The sequence below is a fragment of the Sminthopsis crassicaudata genome, chromosome 2, assembly GCF_048593235.1.
Source record: "Sminthopsis crassicaudata isolate SCR6 chromosome 2, ASM4859323v1, whole genome shotgun sequence".
In the NCBI taxonomy this organism is placed as follows: Eukaryota; Metazoa; Chordata; class Mammalia; order Dasyuromorphia; family Dasyuridae; genus Sminthopsis; species Sminthopsis crassicaudata.
This window is the reverse complement of record NC_133618.1, coordinates 613,638,200-613,663,548: the sequence shown is the minus strand read 5'-3', so window position 1 is coordinate 613,663,548 and position 25,349 is coordinate 613,638,200. Positions and strand designations below refer to the sequence as shown.

The window sequence follows — 25,349 nt, the reverse complement described above, 5'->3', positions numbered from 1 at the left end:
CACAATTGTCCCAACAAAACAAACGAATGAATGAATGAATAAATAAATAGACAGATAAACAGGCAAATAAATAAATAGTTAAGTATGACATAAAACATTGAAACCAATGAAAATATTCTTTGATAATATATATTTTTAAATAACTGAATGTTTTATATTATATTCAATTATTTTAAAATGAAATAAATAAACCAATGAAAAGATATTCTTTGAGAAATGGAAAATACTGCTAGATCTTTTTATATGTCAAATTCATCACTGAGAGATAAGGGTTTAGTGGTGGATAGTGGATTTTAATTCTAACTAATGGTGGGAACTTGAGAAAGTTATAATCTTTCTGAACTCAGGTTTAACTCCAATACAAATTCTGCATCATTTCTGCCTATCTCACAATTTATGAAAAAACACATTAATTACTATTTTTGTTAAGTCATTTCCATTATATCCAATTCTTTGTGATCCCATTTTGGGGTTTTCTTGATAAAGAGGGATTTGCCATTTCCTTCTCTAGCTCATTTTAAAGATGAGGGAATTGAGGCAAAGAGGGTTAAATGACTTGTCCCGGTCATACAGCTAGTAGTGTCTGAGGCTAGATTTAAATCCACAAAAGTGAGTCTTAAAAGTTTGGAACCCTAATATTTTGTTGGTGGAACTGTTAACTATCTTGGAGAGCAATTTGGAACTATGCTCAAAGAGCTATCCAACTGTGCATACTCTTTGATCCAACAGTGTCTCTATTGCATCTGTAATCCAAAGAGATCATAAAAAAGGAGAAAAAGAAATACATGTGCAAAAATGTTTGCAGCAGCCCTTTTTGTAGTGGTAAGGAACTGGAAACCGAGTGGATGCCCATCAACTGGGGAGTGGCTGAATAAGTTACAGAATATGAAATGTTATGGAATATTATTGTTCTAAAAGAAATGATGAGCAGAATGATTTTAGAAAGGCCTGGAAAGACTTACGTGATGTTAAATGGAGTGAGAAGAAGAGATCACTATACACAACACACAACAAGATTATGTGATGATCAATTCTGATAGATGTGTATCAACATGGTTCAATAATGAAATGGTTCAGGCCAATTTTAATGGACCTGTGATGGAGACAGAGCCATCTGCATCCAGAGGGAGGACTATGGGGACTGAATGTGGATCACAATATAGTATTTTCAGTTTTTGTTGTTGTTTCTTTGCTTGATTTTTTTTTTTTTCTCTCTCTCATTTTTTCCTCTTTTCAACTGATTTTTCTTGTGCGGCATGATAAATGTGAAAATACGTTTAGAACTGCTTAAGTTTAGTCTATATTGGATTACCTGATGTCCAGGAGAGGGAGGGAGGAAGAAAAATATGGAACACAAGTTTTTGTAAGGGTGAATGCTGAAAATTATCTTTGCATGTATTTTGAAATAAAAAGATTTTATTAAATTTTTTAAATTGTTCTAAACATTTCTATATATCATACACTCTTACTTTCTTCATCCTATTTTCTTCGTATAGAGCCATGACAGTTAAGAACTTAACTACAGATTCTACAAGAGATGCAATATATAATAAAAAGCTCTAAGTATTAAACATTTAATTCTGAAATCCACAAATTTCTAAGGAGGAAATTAGTTCTATCTTATTAAATTCTGAATAGTGAAAACAAGCTAGTTGGTAAGGTTCACTTTTTGAAAGTATTCACATTCTATAGTCCTAGAAAAAGAAATTTTAGTGTTTTCCCCCAAATTACTTGAAATGTTAAAAACTAATAGCTCCTTTTAGAGCTAATTTTTGCTCCATGTCCCTAAATTAAAATTGTTTAATTATAGGAACAGGATTTGTTTTACTCAAATTTAGAAAAGCAGAAAATATGTTTCTCAGGATAGGGCTGAATCAGATATTTCCAAAATATGGAGGATTCTTAAGTAGAACTTCTCTTTTTATCATGGTAAGTCAGTTTCTTCCCTGCAATTTGTAGTCTCAGCTTCCTAGAGCACTAGACTAGTTAAAGAATTTATATGGGGTCACACAACCAGTGTGTGATTAGAGATGGAATTTAAAAAAAATTAAATATGGAGGACTTTAGGAAAATGTCAGTATAGACCAGAAAATGTCAAGCTCTCTAGATTTTCCCCACAAATAGATCAAAATTTGTGTTTCGGGGCAAACATAGACTAGTGAAAAAGAAAGAACAGGAATCCTCCTGGGACAACCCAAGATGACTTAAAGAAATCCCTTGGCCAGGAATTAAATCCCTCCACAGAAACAGGGGAGCGCTGAGGCTAGCTGGGTTTGGCTGGAGCCTCAGCCTCAATCCAAGTAATTTTCACCTCCCACACAGCATGGGGAGTCCTGGAAGACTGAGAGAATGCCAGACACAGCCATGCTACAGAGACCTGGCCCTGGCAGAGAAGGAGCCAGCACACCAGGAGTGCAGATGTAAGGAGGATGGCACTTGCAGGACGGGGGAGTTTGGGGTTTAGGTCGGAAGGGAGAACTGAAGTAAAGTTAGAGGTACCTTTCCCCTCACCTCTCAATTAGAGGTGCTTTCATTAATAGTTGAAAGAAAAAGAAAGAAAGAAAGAACCAGCAAAGAAGAACCCGAATAGAGAAACTATGAGAATAAGGAAGATTGGGGTTCATCTTCAGAAGAGCACAGTGAAGGCAAAAGCAAAACAAACCAACAAAAAACAAAGCTTCCTCTAGCCCAATGAGTAATGTTAAATGGCTCTCTGTCCAGAGAGAATTTACAGAACTCAAAAAAGACTTTAAAAATCAACTGAGATTAATGCAAAACTAAAAACTAAATAAATAAATGAGTTGGTTAATAAATAAATAGGGTGGGGGGGGGGTGAGTGGAGAAAAGTTAACCAACTACAAAAGAAGATACAGAGTCTTTCAAATGAAAATAATTTTGAAAATTAGTTTTGGGAAAGAGGAAGCCAGTGAAGCTAAAAGAGACAAAGAAATAAAAAAACAGAATATAAAGAATGAAAAAATAGAATAGAATGTGAAACATCTTCCAAGAAAAATGACAGATCTAGAAAACAGAACAAGAAACAACATAAGAATAATTGGATTACCTGAAAGCTGTGGCTAAAAAAAGAACTTTGACATAAGGCAAGAAATAATCCAAGAAAATTGTTCTAGAGTGATAGAACAGGAGGGGAAAATAGAAATAGAAAAAAATCCACCAATCACCATCTCAAAAAGATGTTTTGTGGAAAACACATAGAAATACTATTGCCACATTTTGAAACCTGTACATCAAAGTGAAAATTTTGCAAAAAACAAGAAAAAAACAATTCAATATGCTGGAGTTACAATTAGAATTGTACAGGATTTATCAGCAGCCACAATAGTCTTGGGATATCTACTGTGAATCAAAATAACTAGGCCTGTGGTCAAAAATATCATATTCAGCAAAATTATCTATAACATTGAACAATAACACAAAAAAGGGCATTCAACAAACTTACAGATTTTCAGACTTTGTCTCAATCAAACCCAAACTTAATAAAAAAACTTTAACATGTAGAGCCAAGATCAAAGATTAATTTCAAATAATTCTACATGGAGAAAATGTTTGTGTTATGCATATTTAAGATTGACATCAGTAGCTCAAAAGAAAGACTTGGGCAAAGTTTAGCATGATCTAATTCTAAAAAACAATATTGTTCAGGAAAATAGTAAAAACGTTATACAAATGAGGATGCAGAGGAAAAAGCAATATAAAGGTATTAAAGGGGGGAAGAGGGCTTGTAGTTTTGAAAATCTTATCAGGAATAGGTTAAGTAGGAAGGGAATAGGATAATGTGGAGCACAGAAGTATGTGTAGATTTATGTCAATGGGACAAGATATATAGATTAATGGGTAAGGGATAAAAGATAAGATGAGGTATAGGAGGGTGTTGAGATTAACAGAAGTGGGATACCACTTACAACAATGGGAACAAGATAAAGATGGAAGGAAAAGGTGGTGGGGGGAGAAGATGAGAGGGATCTGCAAGGCAAATTAAGAAGCAGAATTAAAGTAGAAGAGTTAGCAGAGATAGGAAATAAGAGATATACACAAATACTATGACAAGGATCAGGAGTAAAAGTTACCAGAAAAAAAAAGTAGTGCTAGTAATCATTGATCTTAAACAAAGTCAAACTTAGTTTTAATCAAGAAAGAAATCTATATTATATGTCAGCCATACTAACATTGTTTGCATGTTTACATAGAGGAAAAATGTGTGTGTGTGTGTGTGTGTGTGTGTGCGTGTGTGTGTGTGTGTGTGTGTGTGTATGGATGCATAGATAGATAGATAGATAGATAGATAGATAGATATAGATATAGATATAAATATATGTGGGTCTGAGTGGGTGTAAATATATATGGGGGTAGATGTGAGGGTGGGATGTATATAGACTCCTACCACCATCCCCATTCCTACTTCTTTCTCTTTCTATATAAAACTTAATTGTAGGCTTCTTGGGGAAAGTGGAGGTAATGAAAAAGGGAAAAAAGAATAAAGTAAAAAGTACACAGCAGAAAACAAAAGAATAATCTACAAGAAGTAAAGAAAAGATGGTCACTTATGAATATAATTTCTACTATTATATATGCTTTCTTGAAATGAAAATTTATTGTTACTTATTCTGAATCCCCCCCAATGTTCTGCTGAATACATGACAATATTTTGCTTTGTTTTTTATTTTCCTTTTTTGCCTTCTATTGTTTTTTTCTTATTTTATTAATAAAAAGTCTACAATTAGGATTGGAAAAATACTTTTAAAAATTTAAATATATTTTATTTCATTTTCAGGTATGAATTCTCTTCTCTTAAACACCCGTACCCTCGATTGAGAAAGCAAAACAAAATCCATTATAAATATATCTAATCAAGCAAAATAAATGCCTATATTAGCTATGTCCAAAAATAATAGAACACAAGCCTCAATCTGCACTCAGTCCATCTCTATTTGGAGGTAGGTAGCATGTTTCATCAAGAGACTTCTGGAATTGTGATTGGTCACTGTGTCAATTAGAATTCCCAAGTCTTTCAAAGTTGATTGTCCTTATGATATTGTTTGCTATTGTAAAAACTTTTCTCCTGGTTTTTTGCTCATTTCCCTTTGTATTAGTTCATACAGATTTTCCCAGGTTTCTCTGAAACCACCCGCTTCATAATTTACTATAGCAAAATAGTATTCTATTACATTCATAAATAGAATAACCTGTTCAGCCATTAACTAACTGATGGACACCCTCTTGGTTTCTAATCTTTGCCATTACAAAAAAAGCTGCTATATTTTTGTACATACGAATCCTTATCCTCATTCATTAAAAGAAAAAAGATTTTTCTAATAAAATGATAAAAAGTTTACTTCTTTCATTTTTGAAAATGCACATTATATGTCTCTTGCTACTTATTTCATGTAATATAGAAAAAAACCATGGACAATGACAAGTGCAAAAACCTGTCAATGTAACTTACAGATTTTAAGATAGTCATATAGATCCCATCAATAATTCCTTCAAAAATAAGTGAATAATCTGCCTTGGCAATATATGCAAGATATTATATAAAAAGCATCCAAAAAATCAAGAGGAAAAACCACTAAAATAAAGACAATTGTTATTGCTTCAAATGACCCTGATGAAATAGCAAGCCTACACAGAGGCATTGTGGAGCCATATCTCTTATCAAGCTCTCTCAACTTCCTCAATCAGACCAGGTTACACTACCAAATTAAGAGAAAATTGATGACTAGCAGCTAAGCTTTCATCTCGAAAATTATCATAAGGTGGGCGAATTGGATAGAGTACCAGCCCTGAAATCAGGAGGATCTGAGTTTAAATCTGGTCTCAGACACTTAACGATTCCTAGCTGTGTGACGCTAAGCAAGTCACTTTACTACAATTGCCTCAGCAAAATTCTCATAAGGAAACACCACAACAATTGGCTTTATGAATTAATTATCATTATGAAAACCAACATTTGCTGATACAAATACAGGTCACAGTCCTAAAAAGGGATCTTTTTTTTTGAAAAGAAAAAAATTTACCAGCAAGTATACACTGAAAAAATCATATTACCATATTAAACACAAACCCAACAACAATTGACCAATTTGAGGATGATATTTTTTCATAAAAATAAATTAAAATATCTTAAATGTAATTTAGCACCCAAGACTATAAAGCAGTGTAGAAAGTTCAGCTGAGAAGTCAGACTTGGAAATATAAAGAGGGGTAATCTTTTTAAAAATTCAAAACATTTAAACTTAAACTCAGTGCCTATATCAAGATTCTAAAAGGTCAATAAAATGTATTCATAAACATGAATTTCTCCAAATTCAGCATTTTTCCAGAGCACTCTCTCCACATCTGGCCTCAATGCATTTTTGTAAGACAAAAACACTTGCCAGTCATTACCCCACAATTCCTCATATTCTCAGACACCTCCATCTCGTTAGTGCCATCCACATAAGTGAAAATTTTCTGTTACATCACTAATAGGGAGATGCTACTATGATGCTTTAAGAAAAACCTTGCTATTTCTCCTCCTCTTGTCTGCCCCAGCAAGTGTTTTCGGCAAAACAGAAGTTTCCTCACTTTCCTTTGGACTCTTTGAAGTCCTAGAGGTTCTTAACCTCATCATCTAGTTGTCATGGATACGGCAAACACACCAGCCCTGAAATAGGTGCAAGTTCTTTATTTGCACTGCCCAGCTCCTCCACACCTGGGGTAGATTCAGGCTGTTAAGAACTCTAAGCTAAGAAGGCTAACTTGTTCCCATACCCAGACCAATAAAGATCTCCTCACCTTTATCCCATTTGGGAAACATTTTGGACACATATTTGGACTCCAGAATTTTAGGATTTTTGTAGCTAAGAAGGAAACTCAACAAAGATACCCTTTTCACAACCATTAATTACCCTTCTCTTGTTCCAGGAACTGCTTCATTGTCAAGTCTATAAATAGAAGTATTATCCAAGTAAGAATCAAAAACCATGTGAACATTTCAATCTGTGACAATGAGTTCTCAAGACCTACCTAGAAAGGCTTCGGTAGTAGTCCCAGAAGCGTCTCTAAGTGAGAGATCCAAAAAGCAAAACAAAGGCCAAGATCCTTAAGTGCGAGAATCTCAATATAATCTCCTAATATTCTCCAAATAACTTCTTTCTTTAAATTTAAGGATATGGGAGGTAGAATTTTTAAGAACTTCAGTGAAGTCCTATCTTTGAGGATCTAAGCCTGGAATGCAAGCAGTTACTAGAAACTTGAAAGCAGAAAATCTGCTTCCTTTATATTGCAACCAATGAAGAAAATAACTGAGGCTTAAATTCAGAACGGTAAGGTCTAAATACAAATGAAGATTCACAAAGGTAAAAATCAAATTACTATTTCAATTATGTTGGCATTTTTGACTTTGTTCTTCTCTTTTTATATGAAAGCATCCTCAATCATTTTCCAGCTGAATTAATGAGCCCCTTTCCCTAAAAAGGCCATGCAAGAACAAAATGGATTTACTTTTCTCTGTGACTTTTCTAAAATAGCAGAAGAGGGTTTTAAGCTTCTCAGGCTTCCTCGTTGATCTTCCTTCAAACAATCTGAAAGAGATAACAAAAAGAACCCTAGATTAAAGGTACTTGAATAGTGAAGGCAATATTCAATATATCACCTAAATAACTGATGAGAAAACTGGGACATAGGCCTCTTTACCCTTATAACACAAAACTGGAAAACTAGTTTGTTCTAAGTAGTAACTAGAAAGGCTGGATATCAATTATAACCTGAGCATATGGAAAAATGATTAGGTTTCAAAGTAGTTTTTCCTAATTGTACATCCCAAAAGTAATATGCTTTAAAGAAAACTTTTTATTTGGACCTTTCCAAAGTCAATTAAGGGCACATGAAGGACAATTTCTCCCAACTAGTGACCTAGAAAGGGCAAGCTGTGTTTACATTTCTTAATACTGAGTCCTTCATCAAAACAAATATCCTCTTTACACTTTGCAAATAAATTGTCTTGAATCAAAATGTTCACATCTGGATTTTTTTAGATGGCAAATAATAGTGTCTTGAACCATAATGCTTTTGGTAATTAGACAAATGCATTTTTTACATGGTAAACCAAAACATTTTGTGGTATCTAGCTTCCAGCAAGCTGGACTTGTACAACTTAATTTGGTTTCCTTCAAAATTACATGGTATTGTTATTGCTAATACATAATGCAATTTGTCCAGAGGAAATAGCAGTGGCAGCTTTGGAAGAAACATGCCCTGAGTATATAAGTTCACTAAGTGATGTCTGATACAAGACTATCCTTTTGGGCTTAAGATCATGTTTTTGAAAAACATTTTTAAAATATACTGATGGTCACTAGGAATAAAACTGATGTGATGGCATCCTTTGTTCCTATATTATGCATCCTAGATTTAAAATCAGAAATGCTTCAGGTAAAATCTACTTTCTAGGGCTGAAATAAATTATTTTTCATAAGCAGGCTTATATAATTTCAAAAGAAATGAGATAATTCCAAAAGGAAATCCTGTTTGGCCAATGAAATGAATTAGGATAAAGGAGAGGAGAGGAGGAAAGGAAGACAATGATGATGCCTCCCAACATAATTATTAAGGTCATGTCTGAGAAAAATAGCTCATATGGATATCTAAACTAAACAGTATATATAAAAGTAGTGAATAAGCCTGATTTTTAAAATTAAAAGGTTAAACTATCTTGGATATCCTTTTTATTTAAACAATTTAACTTCTTTAAAAGTCATTTCTGTGGCAATTTTATTGAATTAATACAATTAATTCTTCTAAAATTCTCTACTGCTTCATCTACTCTTAAGAATCATGCAGTGAAATAACCTTTTTTCATGCAATATTCTTAAGAGTTTGAATTTGACTTTCCAATCTATAATATCAAGAATATCTGACAAATGTCAGTTTGACTGAATAGCTACAAAATGAATAACAATATAATGAATGCTTATGTCAGGACCTGTTGTAGTGTCCTTTTTTCTATTTTTCCTATACAGTAGGATAAATTAAGTCACATCTAAAAATCATCTACCCAGTTTTCCCCACCAAAGGAATTGTAGTATATAATTAAAGAGGAAAAAGCAGCTGTTGCATTGAGTAGCATAAATCACTACTTTTCAAAAAGTTTTTAAATTCTCTTTAAAACAATAAATTCATAATTATCAAAATTTTAAAAACCAGGTGCTTTCAGTATTTTCCAATGTCCATACAGACAAATTTGAGACAATAAATATATCATTATGGTAATTAAAAGCTCTACAGGCAATTACTGCCATCTTTCACAAACTATGAACACTTTACTCTGCAGGTCCACTCCTCACTAATATAAAATACAGTTTTTCAATTTATTCTGCTTATTGGTTTTCTTAAGCCTAATTTCAGACCTAGAGATAACTGACTCTTCATTCTCTTCTCTTCCTAACTGGCCAGCAATATTCCCTTCACTGCCCTCCAAACTCTTCCAAACCATAGGAAGAATTATAGGATCATAATTTTCGATGTAGAGGGGGGGTAGCTAGATGGCCCTGAATTCAGGAGGACCCGAGTTCAAATCTGGTCTCAGACACTTAACACTTCCTAGCTGTGTGACCCTGGGCAAGTCACTTAACCCCAGCCTCCGGGGGGAGAGGGGGATTTAGATGTAGAAGCCACCTTAGAAGCCATAAATTACAACTCCTTCATTTAAAAGTTTAAAAAACTGAGGTGGGAAGGGGTTAAGGAACTTGTTCAAGATCATATAGCTACTAAGTTATTTGAGGCAGAATTTGAACTTAAGTCTTCCTAATTTCAAATCCAGTACTGACTGGAAAATTCAGTTTATCTATTGTCCACCATCTCAAATAGCAGAATTCAGACTCTGTTGCTCTGGGGTTTTTCTTTTATGTATATCCTGCTTATCTATTTAATTATGCCTAGTAAGCCTAATCATATAACAAAGTTTGTTTTATGCTTTTCCTACAACAATGCAATTTTATGTTTTCATTAATTTTTTTTTTTTATTTATAACCGCCAACTCTGGGTTCCTTCTTTGTTCTACGTATGTGTACTACTTGAAGTAATACTTTGTGAAAAGAGATCCATCAACAATGACAGCCCTTTTGCATCACTAGTTCAATTTGAAAGACATAATAGTTAAAAGTCAGTATTCATTTCACAAGGAGTTATTAAGCACCTACTATGTGTCAAGCCCTGTGATTTGCATTAGGGAGGCAAATGAAATCATCTCAAAAGGAGCTTAGTTAAAAGCAACTTTGCTTTCTTAACAGAAGCTTTTTTTTAAGCAAACTGTCTTTACTCTAATAGGAACAAATGTAACAAGAATTATGTTCTATTCTTCTGACTCAAGGACATGCTCACAGTGAACAAAGCAATTCCCTCAGAGGAATATATAAAGTTAATGAAATATGATTCTTGGCCCCAAATCATGCACTAAAAAGTTAAGGATTCATTCCATTAAAGTATATTGTAAATCAAGTACAAGCACAACCACCTCACTTTTAAGTGGAAGTAATTGATAAAATTCAACTTTAAATTTTCAGCTAGGAAGTCACTGTTTCTCTTATAAGATGTTCTGTCAAGTAGCCAGGCAAGTATTTCAATCTAAAACAGGGGCTGAGAGATGTAAAAGCTGCCAAGGGCAGACCACTGCGGCAACCCACAATTTATCTTTGCCCTTTTGGATTCCAAGCAATCTCAGCAGCATCAATGCTAATCAAATTTGAAGCTTTTTCTATGGATATTTAAGCATTCTGAGACACTGAAAGGCAGGCAGAGGAGAAGGTCAGGGGTATTTAACATAACTAAACAGGACTCTAAGAGCACTATAATAAATAAAAGGATGATTTATCCAATTTGTTGACGTCAGTCTTTAATCACATACTCTCACTGCTTTATCTGATTCAAAAACTCGTATCTTAGGTTACTCATATCCCACCAATAGATAATGGAAGTAAAAATATTTTACATACCATTAAAATGTAACTATAACTAGTAACCATGCTCAAAAAATGGATGCTGAATATAAATGCTACATCCAACAGGTATTGGGAAGGGTAGTATATTTTAATAGTACACAACTACAAATATTCAAAGGTTACTAATCTCTTCTCTCACTAATAAGGGGAAAAATTAATATTGAATCTGTCATAAAATTAAATCTGTAATTTCAATTTTCATTAGTTACTTAGAAATGAGAAAAGATTTGCTGTTTTCAGAAGGTCACAAATTTAGAGCTGGCAGGAAACATTTGAATCCTTTGTTGAAACAGAGAGAGAAACCTAGTAGACCCTTAAATGGCCAATAAATGTTTGAGGTGGGATTTGAATACAGATACTTCTCATTCCAACTATAGTACTCTATCCACAATATACTGCCTCAGTTTTTTCTTGGCTTGTGTTGGTACATTGCTGGTTACAGTATGGCTCTTGAGTAACCATTCTTAGCCAAAGTATAAGAGCATAACTGTAGGAATATGTTTCCTTCTGAAATAATATCTATTGGAAACATGCAATTTGGAAGGGGAAAAAAGTCTATCATATTGTTCAGAACATTTAAAATAAGATTCATTAGGAGCAGCTAGGTGGTGCAGTGGATAGAGCACCAGTTCTGAATTCAGGAGGGCCTGAGTTCAAATCTGGTCTCAGACACTTAACACTTCCTAGCTGTGTGACCCTGGGCAAGTCACTTAAGCCCAGCCTCAGAAAAAATAAATAAATAAATAAATAAAATAAAATAAAATAAAATAAAATAAGATTCATTTAAGATAATTTACTTTCTTGCTTTAAAAAAAAAAAAAGTTGGATCACAAAAAAAAAAAAAAAGTTGGATTACTTTTAAAACCTTACACTTCAGTAAGTAATCTAGTTTTTATTTTAGTAAGGTTTATACAGTTAACTCATCTGCCTGAACTTTTTGGTAATTTTTTTAAACTCAGGTAATCATTTGACCTTTAATCAGTTACAAGGAACTGCTGAATGTTTCAGTTCATTGAAGAAAAGGCCCCTCTCCTTTTCCTACAAGTAGTGATGCCAAGCAGAAAATTGAACTCATTGATGGAACCCCCATTTACCACAGGTCACTGCATGCTTTTTAGTTATCATACATATTTAATGCAAAATTGACAAAATGCAAAAGATAGGGGAAAAAAAGACAATAACTGATAAGATACAGAGAAAAAAAGTAAATCTAATTCTCATTACTTTAAATGTGAATGGATTAAACAATCCAACAAAACAAAAAAGGGGTATTCTATTTAAGAAAGCAAAATTATACATTCTGTTGCTTACAAAAAAAGTTGAAATTTTTTAAAAATTATGCATCAACAGATTTCCCACCCTCCACAAAAACCCAGGTTTTTCAATTGTGCTATCTGACAAAGCAAAAGCAAATACCCCCCACCTCCCCAAAAAAAAGAAGGAAGAAAACTATATTATGATGAAAGGAAGCACAGACAACAACCTTACATTAGTAATAAACATATATGTACTAAATGTCTTAGCATAAAAATTCATAAAGGTAACACTAGAACTACAAGACTCAGACAGTAACAAAAGTGAGGAGACTTCAATATCCCTCTTTCAATTTTGGATAAATCTAACAGAAAGATAAACAAAAGGGAAAATATGGAACTGAACAAACTGCTGGGCAAAGTAGAGAACAAGTAGTATTGTCTAAATGGGAAAAAATACATATGTAGGTATGTGTATAGATAGAAAGATCTCTCTCTCTCTCTCTCTCTCTCTCTCTCTCTCTCTCTCTCTCTCTCTCTCTCTCTCTCTCTCTCTCTCTCTCTCTCTCTCTCTCTCTCTCTCCCTCTCCCCCTCCCCCTCCCCCTCTCCCTCTCCCTCTCCCTCTCCCTCTCCCTCTCCCTCTCCCTCTCCCTCTCCCTCTCCTTCTCTCTCTTGATCTATTTCCTTCTTCTTGTTTATCCTTTGTTATCGAAGAGGGCCATCATATTAGAAAGATGATGCCAAGACATGCAAGTGAATTAGATTTAAGCGAGTGAGGTCTATGTAAGGTCATCTGGCTCTAGCAGAGGATGTGTGTATATATGTGTGTGCAATTATCTATCAGCACTTCATGAAACTGTGTGTGTGTGCATAATTATCTATCAACACTAGAACACCTGACCATGTGCCAATTATTGCAAAAAGACAAATAAAAATGTAAAAATAGTTACATTTTTATAGACCATGATACAATTAAAAAAGAATAATGGGTTCAAAGAGTGCACACACAAAAAAGATGCAAAAAAAAAAAAAAATGGAGATGTAACAATGAAATCCCAAATAAGTGACTCAAAGAACAAAACACAGAAATAATAACTATGCAAAAACAAAATTATAATGATGAAACAACATGCTAAAATTTCTATCATGTAGCTGAAGCAGTCTTCAGGGGGAAGTCATACCCTTAAAAACATACATGAACTGAATATTTGTTTTTAAAAATTAAGCCAACAAATAAATATAACAAAAGTATGTAACAGAAAATATTAAAAATTAAGTGGGAAATATAATTTGGAAACCCAAAATGTATAGAAATGATAAATAAAATCAAAAGCTGATTCTTTGAAAAGACCAATGAAACAAACTCTCAGGGTAGCTAGGCGGTACAGTGGATAGAGTACCAACACTGGAGTCAAAAGACATTTTTTTAATGAGTTTAAATCTAGTTTTAGTCACTTATTAGTTATTTGATCCTTGCCACTTTACCCTGTTTACCTGTCCACTGGCTCCTCATCTGTAAAATGAATTGGAAAAGGAAACAGCAAATCACTCTAATATCTTTGCTTCTTCCACACCCCTCACCAAAAAAACCCAAATAGAGCCCAATGAAGAGCTGGACACAATTGAAAAACAACAAATTTTGATTAAAAAGAGAACAGAAAACCAAATCAATAAAACTGCAAATGAGCAAAAATCACTGTAAAACCAGAATAAAAAGAATAATCAGAAGTATTATGCACAATGATTAAAAAAAAAAAAAAAGACATAAGAGAAATAAAAGAGTATCTTTAAAAACATAAAATACCCAAACTATCAGAATGGGTAGATATTTTTAATAATCTGATATCAGAAAAGAGATCTAGCAATAAAGAAACTACCACCCCCCCCCAACACACACAGACACCTCCTGCTCCTGATAGATTCACAGGAAAATGCTTATCAAATTATTAAAGAACACAATATGAATTATCCTCAAAAATCACAAAAGAAAGTACCCTACCAGAATCTATGTACAAGACAAGTATAATCCTAATACCTAAACCAGGGATAGACAAAGCACAGAAAGAAAATATATGCCAATACAATTAATGAATACTGACTAAAAAGTATTAAACAAAATCCCAGACTACAGGAATTTCTCCAGGAAAACATTATAAGCAAGTGGGATTTATAGCACTGATGCAACAAGGTCCAACATAGGAAAACTGCCAATTATTTAATTATATTAAAAACCAAAACATTAATTAAAAAACCACACAACCATTTCAATGGATGAAAAAAGACTTTTAACAAAATAATGCTCCTTCATGCTACAAACTTTACAAAGTATAAGCACAGAGGAACCTTTTTTAAGTTCATAAAAATCATATATCTAAAATCAAAAGCAAGAAATAAATGCAATGGATATACATACACAAGAACCTTTTGTAATAAATACAGGAATTAATTAAACAAGGGTGCCCACTCTTATTTAATATAGTTTTAGAAATGTCAGCAACAGTAAGATGAGAAAGAAATTTTGCTTTAGCAAATTTGCAGGATATAAAATAAATCCACACAAATTTTCAGCATTTTTAGAACTAGAGATAGTGAAATTCCATTTAAAATAACTACATACAAAATAAAATATTTGGGTGGCTGTATACCAAGACCAACCCAGTAACTACATGAAAACAATTACAAAACACTTCTCATGCAAATTAACTCAGAGCTAAACAATTAGAAAACTATCAAATGCTCATGGGTAGGTCATGCTGATATGATAAAAATGACAATTCTACCTAAATCAGTCTACTTATTCAATGCCATAGGAATCAAACTGCCAAAAAAATATTTTATCAAGTTAGAAAAAAATAATAGCAAAATTCATCTAGACAAAGAAAATGTCAAGGATATCAAGGGAATTAATTTTTTTTCTAATTATAGCTTTTTATTTACAAAACATATGTATTGGTAATTTTTCAACATTGACCCTTACAAAATCTTCTGTTCCAACTTTTTCCCTCCTTCCTCCCACCCCTCCCCCTAGATGGCAGGTAGATCAATACATATTAAAATATATGTTAAATACAATATAGATATACATATTTATATAGTTATCTTGCTACTCAAGAAAGATCTAATCTAAAAAGAAGGCTAAAAAAGCCTGAGAAGGAAAACAAAAATGCAAGCAAAAAGAGTAGAAATGCTATTTGTGATCCATACTCATCTCCCATAGTTCTCTTTCTGGGTGTTCCTGATTCTCTTCATTACTGAATAACTGGAACTGGTTTGAATCATTTCATTGTTGAAAATGGCCACATCCATCAGAATTGATCATAATATAGTATTGTTGTTGAAGTATATAATGATCTCCTGGTCCTGTTCACTTCACTTGGCATCAGTTCATGTAAGTTTTTCCAGGACTCTCTGAAATCAGTCTACTGGTCATTTCTTACAGAAAGATAATATTCCATAATATTCATATACCACAATTTACCCAGCCATTCTCCAATTGATGAGCATCCACTCAGTTTCCAGTTCTTTACCACTACAAAGAAGGCTGCCACAAACATTTTTTGCACATGAGTCCCTCTCACTTCGTTAAGATCTCTTTGGGTTATAAGCCCAGTAGTGACACTGCTGGATCAAAAGGTATGCACAGCTTGATAACTTTTTGAGCATAGTTCCAAACTGCTCTCCAGAATGGTTGGATTTTTTCACAAGGGGAATTATTATTATTTTTTAAACGCAAAGGATGGTGGCCTAGCAATACCAGGCCTAAAATTCTATTTTAAAACAGTAGTCATTAGAAAACATAATAAAATGCAAAACAGATAATTTTGTTTATATTAAATTAAAAGGCTAGTTGAACAAACAAAACCAATGCAGCCAAAAATTTTACATCCAAGGGCTCTGATAAAGACTTCATTTCTAAAATATATAGAGAATAGACTTGTAAGAACACAAGCCATTCCCCAATCAACAAATGGTCAAAGAATATGAACAAATTTTAGATGATAAAATTAAAGCTATTCTTTGTCATATGAAAAAAATGCTCCGAATCACTATTGATTAATGAAAATTAAGACAACTCTGCATGCCTCCTCAGATTGGCTAATATGGCAGGAAAAGATAAGGAAAAATGGTGGAGGGATATGGGAAAACTGGGAACTAATGCATTACTGGTGGAGCTGTGAATTGATCCAATCATTTTGAAGAGCAATTTAAAACTATGCCCAAAGGGATATCAAACTGTTTGATCCAGCAGTGTATCTACTGGGTCTGTATCCCAAAGTGATCGTAAAAATGGGAAAAGGATCCACAAGTGCAAAAATGTCTGTAGCAGCCTTTTTTTGTAGTGGCAAAGAACTGGAAATTGAAGGAATCCCCATCAGTTGGAGAATGACTGAATAAGTTATGGTATATGAATATTGTGGAATATTATTGTTCTATATGAAACCATCAACAGGCTGACATCAGAAGTCTGGAGAGACTTAAACACGAACTTATACTACGTGAAATGAGGAGAACCAAGGAACACTGGACACAGAAACAAGACTATGTGATGATCAACTGTGATGGACATGGCTCTTTTCAGCAATGACGTGATTCAGGCCAATTCCAAGAGACTTGTGATGGATAGAGCCATCTACACCCAGAGAGAGGACTGTGGGAACTGACTATGGATCGCAACATAGTATTTTCATCTTTTTGTAGTTTGCTTTTTTTCTTTCTCATTTTTTCTCCTTTTTGATTTGATTTGTCTTACACAACCTGACAAATGTGAAAAATACGTTTAGAAGAATTACACATGTTTAACCTATATCAAATTACTTGTTCTCTAAGCGAGGGGTTTGGGAAGGGGGTAAGGAAAGTGAAAAATTTGAAACAAGGTTTTGCAAAGGTAAATGCTAAAAACTATCTTTGTAGGTATTTTGAAAATAAAAAGTTGTTATTAAAATAAACAAAAAGCAGCAGTTACCAAAACCATTGGATACCGGCTAACAAATAGAATCAGTGGAATAGGTTAGACATGGAAGACACAATAATCAATGACCATAGTAATCAACTCACAATTTGACAAAAATTGCTGGGAACACTGGAAAATAGTGTGTCACAAACTCAGCATAGATCTATATCTGATATCGCATACCAAGATAAGGTCAAAATGATTACTTAGGTATAAAAGGTGATACTATAAGTAAATTAGGAGAGTAAGAGATAGTTTACCTATTAAATCTTTGGAGAAGGAATTTATAGCCAAAGAAGAATTAGAGAACATTATAAAATGCAAAATTGATTATTTTGATTAAATTAAATAAAAAAGTTTTTGCACAAACAAAATCGAGGTAGTCAAAAAGGGAAGCAGAAAGCTGAGGAAAAAATTTTTTTACAGTTAGTGTTTCTGATTTATTAAAAAAAAAGTCTCATTTCTAAAATATGTAGAAAACTGACTCAAATTCATAAGAATACAGGCCATTGGGGCAGCTAGGTGGTGTAGTAGATAGAGCACCAGCCCTTTAATCAGGAGGATCTGAGTTCAAATTTGATCTCAGAAACTTAACACTTCCTAGCTGTGTGACGTTAAGCAAGTCACTTAACCCCAAATGCCTCAGCAAAAAGCCAAAAAATAAAAAAAAGACTATAAGTCATTGTCCAATAGATAAATGGTCAAAAGACAATTTTCAGATGAAGAAATGAAAATCATCTATAGTCATATGAAAAAATACTCTAAATCATTATTGATTAGAGAAATGCAAATTAAAATAACTCTGAGGTACCATTTCACATTCATCATCAGATTGAGAAGACTGGCTAAGGAAAAGATAATGATAAATATTGGAGGAGATTGTGGGAAATCTGGAACAGTAATGCAATGTTAGTTGAGTTGTGAACTGATGTAATCACTTTGGAGAGCAATTTGAAACTATGCCCAAAGGGCTATAAAACTGCACATACCCTTTGATCCAGCAGTGCCATTACTAGGTCTGTATCCCAAAGAAATCTTAAGAGAGAAAAGGACCTACATATATAAAAAATGTTTGTAGCAGCATTTTTGGGCATGGCAAGGAATTGATAAGTAAGTTTAAAAAAAAAAAAAAAGTTTTTATATGCAACTGGAAAAAGCAAAAATTACAAATAAATACAAGACAATAAATCTGTCTAAAAAAAAAGATACTGTACTAATTTAGGGTATTTCAGAAATATTATTTGAAACTTTAAAGTACCAATAACATTTTGCAAGGAAGTTTTTTCTCAAACTATTTAAAAATTTTAAGCTTAATTTTTTTCCTTCAACTATTTAAAATATTCTCATGCATTCCAAAAACTAAACTTTTGAAGTATTCAAAAGGAACAATGAACTTTTTCAAAGGCTTTCAATTTCTATTCTAATATACTCTAGGTTTATTCCTTAATTTTAAAATCAAAAGAATTTTTCTATGTAGCTACTAATAGCATAAAGATATATACTTTGGGGTTTGAGCAGAATGTCCCTACCATCCCTTTCCATGCTTTCATTAAATAGATTTAGGAAATATACCTGTTGAAGTTAATGTCTGGGTAACTAGAATACTCCGATTTCATCTTAGCATTTCGACGTGGAAATGTGCAAAAGAAAGCATTGGCTAGAAGACTAGCAATCTGCTCTTGTGACATCGTGATGGAGTGATTCATCTTCTGCTTCAGTAAAGGTATTGGCTGACACAGCAAAAGAAAACACACAAAAGAAAAGAACAATAATTAGTTTAGCAATTTGAGAAACAGAAATATAAAATTACATTTACTAAATTAGAGTAGGACTAATTTAGGACCACTCCTGGGTTCTTAAATCAGCAACATCGTTAAAATCTAGGACTATTTGTCCTGGAAGATTGGAAAGATGTTCTCATTTGATGAATTGCAGATTTCTAATCAATAATAATAATAGTGAAGAGAACACAAAGCACTACTTACCAGTGAAAAACAAGACTGTTAAGGCAATAAAGATGAAATATAACATTACATATTATTTTATAACCAAAACTAAAGACTAACAGAAAAAAGGCAAATATTACAGTTGCCAATTTATAATTTTGGTCTTGTGATCACCTGAGTTAAAAAAATAAGAGATGCAGACATTTTAATATTAAGAATTATAAAATAAAATTATTATAAGTTTTGAGGACAATGCCACAGTAGTTAAACAGGTGAGCTGGGAGGCAAAAAAACTAGGATAGATTCCTAACTATCACTAACTGTGTGAGTAAAGGCAAATTTTTAAGTTCCATGATTCAATTACCTTATCTATAAAATGTACCTGTCTTACTTATCTTATATGGTAAGTTTAAAAGTTATGTGAGATAATGGTATTATAATAATATAAATGAGAGAAAACGTCAGGCATCAGAAGCTGGGCATTTTTCACTGAGAACTCCCATGTTTAAAATTTTTTTTATAATTTTTCAAATTATATTGAACACACTTTTTAAGCAAATTCCAGAATAGCCAAATAGTCTACCTCTGCACATTTTTACAGCATTTTAAACATTTTTAAAATAGTAAATGTTTTTTAACAATGGACATTTTAAAATATAACAACATCCAAATACAAATTCTGAATTATCCAACTATTTTTATATATGTGTGTGTGTATATATACATACACACACATATATACATAAAATGTGTGTACACAAACATATACTTACACACATGTTTGCATATATATTCATATATATATATATATATATATATATATATATATATATATATATATATATATATATATATATATACACATAAATAAATAATAAAACTTTCATGTGTTTTGCATAAGTGTCAATGCAACCCACAACCATAAGATAATATTAATATATGGTTATCTAAGTCAATATGAAGCCTGCAGGGATCCTTTTGTGTGATTTAGTGACAATACTGGCATGTGAGTTTGAATTTGATGCCACTAATGTAGAGGAGAGACAGCTTTTAAGTAAGAAAACTGTGGATTCACAGCCAGAAAAATCTGGCTATTATAATATGAATGTTATAATATATAATCACACATAAAGGAAGTACTACAAATAACACTGAATAACTCCCAGAACATAGAATCAATAATCAAACTAAATCTGAGGAGAGAAAAGAAAAATGAAAGCTGCAATGCTGTAATATAGTTTCCTTTTTAAATCACAGGAAAAAACATCTGCATATTTAAAGGAATTAATTAAAAGGAAAAATATTAAATTAGTTGTTTAAATTTTTCAGTAAGAAAAATTTTAAAAAGCAAAACAAAAGGCTAAAACATTTTTATTACAATATCAACAATCTCCTCTCTTGGTAATAGCTATTTCAAGTAAGTGGAAAACTTTTATTGATTTATTAAACCTATTTACTGCTTTTCAATCTGTAATAAAGTAAAATATTTTAGAAAGGAGAATCAAAATTCTCTAACTAACTTGGAATATATCTAGATTTTCATTAAAAAAATTTTTTTCCTCAATACCAAACCTGAGAGATGATGAAACTGGTACTTATAGAATTAAAATTAAATGAATTTTAAAATGATTATTTTTTTATTCCTTCACAAGTAACAACCAGTTAGGTTTTATGCAAATAAGAAATATTAATCTTGTCTAGAGTCAAAGTACCAACTAATCTTAGGATGGAAAGCCTATGGTTTTCATAGCTAATATATTTAGTAAGATTTTTTAAATGCACATCCTATAAATAAACACGAAGGCCAAAGTTTAAAAATGTGATGATTATTGCCTTGGACCAACCCTCTAAAAATTTCTGCCTAATTCTTCACACTCTTCCAATCTCTCCCCTTATGAATTTAACTTAAAGCATCAAAAAGTAATAAAAAATATTTAATGAGACATATTTTGAGAAAAGACAGCTTACTTTATAAAATATATTCCTCATTCTACACAGTAGGAATTAACTTGAAAAAATTTTCTAACTAATAATGCCTGTGAAATAATAAAATAATCTCAATTTGGATTAGATATCAGGAAACCATGCATTTCACTTCAGTTTTTAATCAGGTCTTTTTATTTTAAAATTTAAAATTAACTTGTCTTAAAATCAATTTCACTATTACTATATATAAAACAAGGAAAAATTCTCTCAAGACAGTTTGGAGGGATTAATTGATACTATAAGACAATATCTTTTGAATGGCACAATAAGTGTCCTCAGTTTCATAAGTTTGTTCTTGAGTGAAAATAACAGTTCCCGAAAACATATGATACCTTTATTTTGAAGTTTTTGCATGAAAAAACAAAACAAAACAAAAAAAAAAAACACTTTAGAAAGTAATACTTTCTTTCCAACAAGGAAAGAAAATATAAGATATAAATTCCCATCAGAAAATTGTAAATAGCCTAATGAATTCCTAGTATATCAAATTCCATTCTTAAAAAAGTATACATTTCTTATTGAGCTTTTCTTCTGACTTGCTATCAAAAACATTTACTTAGCTTGTAAGAAAACTAGAAGCAAACAGAAGCCAACTTAATTCAAAGTCCTCTTAACTGATATTCTATAAAGCTCAGATAGGAAGAGATAAGAGGGGAAAACAAATGGAGAAGAAAATTAAGCACATTGATCTATAAGACAGAAAGGAGGACTCATATCAATCATTTTTCAAAATAGTAAAAAATTAGAACCAAGCCAGAAAACCTGTTAAGAGGTATTATGAGTAAGGATTTTCCACGGTACACTGGTTTATGTTGTTTGTTTAAACTATTTAAGACATCAAATATTTTATTTAAATCCATCAATATGTTTTGGGAAAAAGTAAAGTCATTTGGTAAATATGTTTTTAAAAAAGAGATTGAGCCTCTGAGTAAAACAAGCTTCTGACAAAAGCTCAAAAATTGAAAGGTACATGAGTGTCTTTACATATGCATTTTCTCATCTAATGCTGATTATGAAAGAATGATTACAACCTTTACAAGAAATATTTCTTCCTCTACCTTTTTGACCTTAGCTATCAGAAATTCATCTATAGGAAATGAATCTGTTTGTAAGGAATTCCAAGCCACTCAAGCACAAATTAACAGCCTGTATCTACTCACCTGGGTGCAAATATCTGGCAGACAAAGAGCTAATTTTACCATATCAGGCAGAATGGACTGACATAAATGCTGGGCCTCTGCTTCTTCAAGGACCTACAAACCAACAAGAGACTTTATCAGATCAGGATGAACAAAAACAAAGACTCTGTAATTATTACATAAAACGGTAAAGAAGACTTTTTCCCTTTTGTAGATGTAGCAAACATTTTAATACTGTTTTAGCTTTGTGTCTGCATGCCCAAAACCTGGGGAAAAGGGAAAGGAATAAGTATTTATCTAGTACCTACTGCTATATAAATGCCAATAACTGTGCTAAGTATTTGTATTGTGATTTTAAAGGAAAGTTCAGATTCGCTCCTATAAATGACGCTCTCAAGCTCAGTTAAAAAGTAAAAGTAAAAAGTTTTAATCAAATAAGACAAAGTATAGATAGTTTAGATTTGCATAAAAAAACAAATAGAAATAAGAAAAATTAACAATATGACAATTATAGCAGATAGAGAATACATCACCAATTCAAAGGAACCTCAAAAACTCAAATGGCTGGGAGTCCCGTTTCAGCCTCAATCAACTTGAATTGTGTAAAGATTTTTCCGGGCGAAGCGTCCTCCCCACGGATGAGACTCGGTCATAATATGGGGCACTGACCTTTTTATAGGTCTTTAGACAAAGAAGGATTTTTGCCAAAAAATTATATAAGGGTTTGGCACATACATCTGTGCAGGTGCGGGGTATGGGAGGGCTTCACTAGTTGACTCGTTCCATATCTTCTGTATCTTGACAGTTCTTTATTAATTGCCTATGCTCAGGGAGGGAGCCACTCCTCTTTGGAGCATAAACATCTCTAGGAATGGCTTGTTCCTAGTATCTAGTGTCAAAAATATACAGAGTTCATGGAATGGTCAAGTTCCCATAATTTGGAAGCTCAGGCCTGTTAGATTTGAGTGAGCTTATAATTCTAATATGAAATTTTAAATTTCTTATTCAGTATTTTACAAGTATCTTGTTTGATCACAACAACCCTGCACAGTAGATTCTATAATGAGCTCCATTTTAGCCTCAAGAACAATTGAGGCAAACAGAAGTTAAGGGATACAGCCAGAGTCCCAGAGTGTCTGAGATCCTACATTAACAGGTTTTCCTGATTCCAGGTCCAGTGTATTACCCCTAAGTGTTTCCCTGTGCCCATCCAGCATAGTGTCTCAGAAGAGATGTATAATATATATCCTCAATACTGGAAACCTTTCTTTGACCCTCTTTTACCTGTCACTTGGGTACCAAGTTTTCATTATTCTAGCTCTTCACATCTCTTGAATAAATCCCTTCTACGCTCTCTTCTCAATCTCCTAAGTTCAGTAACAAGTTTATTTTTTTTTTTGACTCCTGCAGAAAACTCCTAGAAAAAAATTATATACCTAATACTCCATAGCATACACCACGAATGGCTAAGCCCGCCTCTGCCTGAAAAGCAGCACCAAATCCTCCCAAGAGAGCCTACTCTCATTTTGGACAATTCTGCTTTATTGATTTCTAATTGTTTAGATTTAGTACACAGACCCGCAAAAAAGGTCTCTTGTTTTCTTTGTTCTTAGTACCAGGGTCGAGAAGAATTCAGCAAAATCAACTTAGTGAATTATCTTGTTACTCAAAGTACTTGGATTATGTGTAAAGAGTCTGTGTATAGGGAGTGAGAAAGAAGGTACAATAAATGTAAATAAGAAACAAAAATTTTAGAGGATTTTTCAGTCTGGATTTGATTTTAAGTCATAACCTACTCCACCAACAAAATTACTGGAAAATGTTAAAATGCCTCTGAGGAGGGAGAGATTTTCTTTTTTTCTACCCCCCCCCATTACATCATCAGTGCCTATGTCAAGTTAAGATGACTGCTGGTTTAATGGAAATTTTTGTGATCAGAATGGGCAAAATTGAAAATAGTCTTTTGCTATTAAAAAGTCTATTTAAGAGAAAAAAAATTTTTTTTACCTTTTGTCTTTATGCACTATAAAGTAGGGGAAAAAAATCTTTGTATCAAATTTTTCTGATAAGCATTTGGCAACCAAGATAAACAATTAACATATGTATGTGTACATATATATATATATCTGAATGATGTGTATATATACATGGACACGCACACACAAACACACAACCAAAAATTCATTCTCCAATAGATAAAAATGGTCTAAGATACAAAGAAACACTTTTCAAAAGAATGGAAAATTATTTACAACCATATGAATGAACAGATCCAAGAAATCTAAATCATCATAATCCCACATTTCGCCTTGTACCTTCTATTTGGCAAAGATGACAAAAAATTAAGATTCAATGAAGGAAGAATTGTGGAAAGACAGTCCCACTGGTTTGCTAGTGGTGGAACTGTGAATGAGTACAACCATTTTGGGAAACAATTTGGACTTATTCAATAGAGTGAGTAGTCAGGAATTCTACAAGGCTTTTTACTCTAAAGTCATTGATAAGAAATCCCCCACATATACCAAAATATTTACAACAGAATTTTTTTGTGACAGCAAAATAAATTCCCATCAATTAGGAAATAGCTAAACAAAGTGTGGCACATGAATGTAATGGAATATTATTGTGATAATAAATGATGGACATGACAAATACAGAGAAACATGACAAGATCTGATGATGAACTAATGCAAGATGAAGTAGCGAGCCAACAAAACAATATACACAATACCTATACTACTATATACACAAAGCACCGCAAAGAAAAATCAAGTTAATGTTGTGAAATTACAAAGAACAGATATGAAAGATATGAGAAGGTACTCCCTATTTCACTTCTTTGCAGAGATGGGAGATCCACAAGTGTAGTATACTACACATATTTATAAACTTTTTTCAATATACTGATAAGTTAGACTGATTTTTCCCTTGCTTTTTTTTCCTTTTGGTGTTAAAAAATATTTGTAGAAGAGCTGAATTAAGAAGGGAGAGAGATCCTGGGGAAAACTATAAGGTAAGACAATAAAACATCAATAAATTACTTTTTCAAATATAGGAAACACATTAATACTTTTAT

General features: G+C 32.6%; 1 protein-coding gene across 3 annotated transcripts in view; it reads right to left on the bottom strand.

Annotated features, from left to right (window-relative positions):
• The window catches only part of PARG (poly(ADP-ribose) glycohydrolase), a 116,771-nt gene that overhangs the window by 49,641 nt on the left and 41,781 nt on the right, over positions 1 to 25,349 (bottom strand). For 2 of the 3 annotated variants that reach the window (XM_074296087.1, XM_074296088.1), the window contains 3 exons: positions 22,295 to 22,387; positions 18,775 to 18,932; positions 7,504 to 7,583 (listed from right to left, as the gene is read on the bottom strand). In XM_074296087.1, the coding sequence (XP_074152188.1) occupies positions 7,504 to 7,583; positions 18,775 to 18,932; positions 22,295 to 22,387 (331 nt within the window). Of the gene's footprint in view, positions 1 to 7,503; positions 7,584 to 18,774; positions 18,933 to 22,294; positions 22,390 to 25,349 lie in introns of all 3 variants that reach the window. The other variant, XM_074296085.1, reaches the window with a different exon arrangement.